General features: G+C 54.7%; 1 protein-coding gene across 5 annotated transcripts in view; it reads right to left on the bottom strand.

The window, feature by feature from the left end:
- The window catches only part of LOC113204994 (insulin gene enhancer protein ISL-1), a 127454-nt gene that overhangs the window by 18489 nt on the left and 103145 nt on the right, over nt 1-5820 (bottom strand). For all 5 annotated transcript variants that reach the window (XM_026420404.2, XM_026420405.2, XM_052265065.1 and 2 more), the window contains one exon: nt 3014-3318. In XM_026420404.2, coding sequence (XP_026276189.1) covers nt 3014-3318 — 305 coding nt within the window. The remainder of the gene's footprint in view (nt 1-3013; nt 3319-5820) is intronic.

The following is a 5820-nucleotide window of genomic DNA, read 5'->3' as shown; positions in this document are numbered from 1 at the left end:
GGTGGCGGGGCGGGGGTGGTTGCGGCCCTGCGGAGCGCGGGGCGGCAGGAGCAGTAGACGTTTGCGATTGGTAGAAGTGTGGCAGGCGGGCGGGCGGCGGTGTGGAGCGGCACCTCGACAAATCATCTGGAAAGCAGCAGCGGGGCGCCCCCTGGCTTTGTCGCACACCCCGGCGCACAAAGGGCGAAAGGTAGTGTGTACACACATACACACACACACACTGATAAACCAAGTGAGCAACCGGCAAACAAACGTGCAAGTGTTCAGGTTACAAGTGCACGACTAACAGTCCATATTCTTCGTTTATCAATGGAGTAGAGAAGTTGCGTCACAGGTTAACACTAAAAGACTCACCCAATAAGAAGTATAGCCCAAAATCATTTTTCAACAACAGTCAAGAAAATGAGTATTTTTACGTTGAAGAGAATCCAAATTCTTAAAATATCTTTAGCCAAGTCCGCACGTCATTTGACGATGCGGCCTCCCCCCCCCCCTCCCCCCGTGCATGACGACGGCGTGGTCCTGGCGGGCGGTTTTCCTTGTGGACCTCCTCGCCGACCGGCCGACCGACCGCGGCCGACCCGGGGGGAGATAATATTTACTTTCTGCCGGCGCGGAGGACAGTCAGGTCGCGCGTCTGCCCGCCAGAGTGTGCCCTCTCCTCTGTGCGTGCGCCTGCGTGCGTGCGTGCGTGTGTGTGAGTGAGTGGCGGTGGTGGCCGCGGCTCCCCCCCCCCCCTCCACCCCCCCCTCTCTCCTCTTCATACTCCATCCGCCCCTCCGCGCCGAGGCCACCCAGCAGGCTCATGGGAGACATGTCGCCGCCCAGCCGCCCGGCCAACCAGAGATAAGGAGCACTGCACTCCGCAGACAGTCCTGCTGTCCTCCTTGCAAAGCCAAAAGGCGAATAGCCGAAAGCCAAAACAACATTCCCATGATTTTGGTATATAGTTTTAAATTTTATTTCGAGTGGTGGGCTCTAAGTAAGGACGGGCTGACCTGAGACAAGGTGGCGGCGGACCCCCCCGCCCCACACGGAAGGACCGCTGTAGGCAGAGAAGCTAATCTCACTGCGGGGGTGGTATGGTCGGGCGAGAGGGTGCGGTGAGGTGGGGTGGAGTGGCGTGGGGCGGGGCGTACCAGTGGTTTACGCTCGCACCTGAGCCGACCTGAGCTCTTAGCATGGGAGGCTGCCGCGCTGCAAAACCCTTGATTCTCTTTATAAACCCTCGCTGCCCCTCCTCCCGACTCCCTCTCTCCTTATTACCTCTCACCTCTCTCTCTCTCCTGGCTAATACCCCGCGTCCCGCGAGGGGAGCGCGCGCGCCTCGGCCCGCCCCGCCCCGCTCAGCCTGTGCCAAACACCATCCCCTTCGCCGCTGAGCTGCCGCTGAGCTCGCACCCCACGACGCCGCCGAGGGCCCGTGCGGGCCACCTGAGACGCACGGGCGACGTAGCCTTTCGGGACGAAAGTATGCCCAGGGCGAGGCCCCCGACGACACATTACTTTCCCAAAATGTTTCAACTAGAAGAAATTAATATTTAAAAATAAAAACCAAGAGTAATTTATGAGATGTAATAAGCGATGAACACGTGCCCGCTCGGCCAGCCCCCACCTGGTCCGCCCCTCCCGCACCCTTCCCCCGAACATCTTCCTAATTGGGGCCGACGGGGCCTGGCCGGGCCTGCCTGGCCGGGGCCGGGGAGGGTAAGTCAGTGTCCTTCCCTCCACGCGCCGCGGGCCACACGGCGGCGGCCCTCGCCCGCTAAAGAAGAACGCCACCCCATGCGTGATGATCTCGGTCGTTTAGCGCCCTCAGGGAGCCCGCGGGGGAGGGAAGGGGGTGGAGTAGGGAGGGAAGGGAGGGAGGGGAGGGAGCGAGCGCGGCGGTCAGCGCCGACCAAGCGTCCCGGGCGCTGCTGGATAGAATCAACATAAGTCCGCACGACAGCTGTCCGTAGGGCGGCGCCCCTCGCGGCACCCGCGCTGGCGGGACACCCCCCGGTTCAACACCATAAGGGACAGGGAGGGAGTACTCTGGCCACGTCAAAGTCGCATGCAGCACAACCGAACAAGACAACGACCCCGCTCCGATTTTCCTCAGTCTTAAAAGTGGGAGGTGAAAAAAATTTAATCAACGTGATTTAAGCAGGCGATCTGATTTGCGACTCAGACTTTCACAATAACGCATGCGACGCGCAATTTTGGTTTTCGAGAGGCGGGTAAACATAACCAAGCACTTCCCTTAATTCACCCCTTGTTTTCCGGCGCGCGCTGTGCCGGGGGGTCATGATGTATGCGGGGAGGGGCGGCACTCGGGGCGGCCCGGCGCGGCCCGGCCAACCAACCGCGGCCAGCGCCATGACTTATCGAAATCGGTGATTGATCAGACATCCTGCAAATCACTCTGTTGCGCCCCGTCCGCTCTCGCTTTCCCTCCCAACGCTACAGCGCGAAGCGGCATAAAAAAAAGGTATGGAGGGGTCGCTGTAGTTGCATGAGTCGAGAGGGCGCCAATTCCAGGGACCTGATTTATTCGAAACTAAATGAGAAATGAACTATACAGCGAGGCGAGGCCAGCGCCATGAAATACGACAGCATTGCGCCTTTTGCACTGAGAGAAGTTTTCGGTTGCAGTCCTGAAAGTTCTGATACCCTCCAACAAACGGTGTTCAGTGTTCGTCCAGGTAATCGAAATTTTCGTTGCTTCTAAGCGAAAAGTTTAGTTATTCCGATAGCAAATATTTTGATGCTTTGACCCGGACTTATTGAACAATTTTTGATACCTACAGTACAATGAAACATTTCTCTCAGTTTCAGGTTGGGAATGGCCGAGGGAATGGCAATAAACCGACCTTTACTTGGACAGAAAGGTGGGGTCGTCCTGCAAAAATTAACCAAACCTACAATAGCTGATTCTTGAGGCCATCTTTTTTTTTCGGGAATGGAAAAGATCATGTTATAATCTTGAACCGATCTGTCATACGACGGACTGAAGTATTGATGGACTCACCTGAGTTAGATCCCTCGTTGCTATGATGGTTGAGCACGGCGCTATTATTATTGTTATTATTATTGTTGTTGGTCGTGGTGTTGTTGTTGTTGCTCTCGGGGTGCGGCTTAGTGTCGAGGTGCTCGTGGTCTTCCTTGCAGAACAGCCCGTCGTCCCGCAGCGCAAACTCGTCCCCGGGGATGAGTTGCCTCTCGCAGGCCGTGCACCGGAAACACTCGATGTGGTAGATTTTCGTTTTGGCACGCATCACAAAATCGTTCTTGCTGAAGGAAAGGCCGCACTTGTCGCACTTGGTGCCAAACAGTCTGCGAACAGAAGAAAAGATGGGCGGGTCAGGCATACGGTTGGTTGTTCACAGAACAAGGAACCAAACAGAAGACATCAAAACTCTGAATCGGCTTCGCTATCCAGGGCACACGGCCATCTTGAGCCGAGCTTTAGGAATCTCTGAGGTTTGGAGGCGCGCAGGAGGGGCTACAGCCACAGCCGTATCCCCTTTGTGCGCATAGTAAATGACCCCTCCCCCCCCCCCTCTTGCGGGCCTCCTCGCCACCCCCGCCAGCCGGCCCACCCCCTACTACGCCACACCCACCCTCCGTCGTCTTGGGGCGGTGCCACAAGCCTTGATGGATTTGGGTGATTTTTTTCTCTCCCTTCTCTCTCTCCTGCTTTTCTTGACGGTATGATGAGGCCGTAAGCAAGTTACTTGACTTTCTCGAGCGATAAGGTACGTTACTCTTTCCAAAGGGCCTGTGATTAGACTTTAGTTTTGCCGAATGAGAGATTTACCAACCAAGGAAAGACGGACTATTCAGTCTTTAACTCAGCTTCCCAAAGTCATCGAAAAGAGGTCTTATCACAATCACAATCCAAATAACCTGAACGTTAATCGGACACTTTGCAGTGTTCATCATCCCTGTTAGCACGTGGATCTGAATGACCTCCATCAGCCGGATGAGGAAGAAGGTTGGGGAGGGTGGAAGACAACACGACCATGACGACGTCGAAGGGAGAGAAGAAGAACAAGAAGTGAGTCGGGGAATTTCAACCAGGCGGGGTGAAGGATTGCGGGGAGGGCGGGTGCAGGGCGAAAAGAAGGGGAAGAGGGTGTTTGCTTCGTGGTGCTCCTTTTCTTTATTCACGAGACGCCTGTGCTGCTTTGCGAGGGAAAAAAATTCGCAGCAGCAAAACTCTTTTCTGCATGCAGGGATTTTATGGCGCCTCGGGCTTGGCAAGGGGGTATAGGATGTGGGGAAGGTGGGAGGGTTTTGGCAGGGGGAGAGAGAATTTGTTGGAGAAGTAGTACGCGAGTGGGGGAGGAAATGGAGCGGGGGAGGGGGAGCCACCGCAAGGGGTGCAAACTTAACGGCATAATTAAATAAAGCTACCTCGGCTGGGGTTGCCTCTCTCCTCCCAGCAGCTCCTCTCCTCAGCAGCCCACTTTGAGCCTCCTACGACTCCTCCTCCATCTCCACTTCCTGATTTATTCCTAAATTAGGCTTAAATGCGGCTCCGTGTGTTTATTAGTCGCCCCCTCCGCGGCCCCCTCTGGGGCACTCACAGAGGTGAGGGGTCCCGCCCCGCGCGGCCCCAAGCGACACGGCAGGGGGGCCCAGAGGGGTAGATTCGTTATTAGCGGTAGCCTGTCACAGGGACCGTTTAGTACAACAGAGCCGCTATCGTTATGTTGCACTAAAGTGACATAACTAGACGTCGAATGAATTCAAAATTTGCTTCTACTCTCGGACATGAACTGATTCTGAAAAAGAGATATAAATACCCACTAATTTTACTTATCAGCATTTTCGACAAATGTGTAACCTAAGCATATTTTTCTAAGTTGTAAGTAAATATTATCTAATTCCGTTTGAAAAATTGTCAGTGGCTCACAAACGTTTTCACTTAGCAGGGACTCTGAAAAAAGTTTTTTTTTGGTGGGGTGGGAGCAATAAATCACGAAATATACCGGTAGTTTTCCTAATAGAAGGTGTCTTATAGTTTGGATCGTGCGGCATGCAGATGTGCCAAACATACGGCTATTGGCAGCTCAAAATCCCTAAAGTAGGCAATCCTCCCACACAGATGTATTGCAGTACAGCATAACTACGCAATTGCGAAGGTTTTATAAGTCATTCGGAATATTGTTCTTTTTGTAAACTTCACTAAACGTTAATTTGTAGTGAAGACGAGGCGATCCCAACGCCAGAAATGCCGGAACGTGTTAACTTCACAATGCTGTCCGCTCATTACTATGACTTAAAAATAAAACGACTCAAAATACGTCCGCCCGATCGATAGAATGCACTCTCTCGGGTCACTCACATCTCAGAAGCGGGCAGCGGCTGTGTCAGTCATATTGAAGCTGAAAGGCAAGAACGTATTGGATGCTAGGAGAGGGAAGGGCGGGAGAGACAGAGGGGGGAGGTTCTTGTACGGCAAGAAATGTGGAAACTCGAGAGGGTAGAAGAGCGAGAGCGAGAGGGAGAGAGGGAGAGAGGGAGAGGGAGAGAGAGAGAGAGAGAGAGAGAGAGAGAAGGGCCGCCAAGAAGAGATATCGACCACTCGAGTCGCGGGGTGGGGCGCAGCAGCGTGGTGGGGGCCCCGCTACGCTCGGTCTGGCCGCGCCGCTCAGCTCCGCTCCGCCCTGCCCTTCCCACACCCGACCGTAACGAGCCTTCCCCTTTAAGTATGGCCGAAGTGACACACAGCCACCCCCACCAACCCCTTCAGCCACTTCTCCCTGCCGCTGGTCCCGCTGGCTCCCAGAGTCCCACTGGGGGCGGAGAGAGAGAGAGAGAGAGAGAGAG

The sequence above is a fragment of the Frankliniella occidentalis genome, unplaced genomic scaffold (genome assembly GCF_000697945.3).
Source record: "Frankliniella occidentalis isolate FOCC.00 unplaced genomic scaffold, Focc_3.1 Scaffold23, whole genome shotgun sequence".
Taxonomy (NCBI): Eukaryota; Metazoa; Arthropoda; class Insecta; order Thysanoptera; family Thripidae; genus Frankliniella; species Frankliniella occidentalis.
This window is presented reverse-complemented; position numbering and strand designations above follow the sequence as displayed.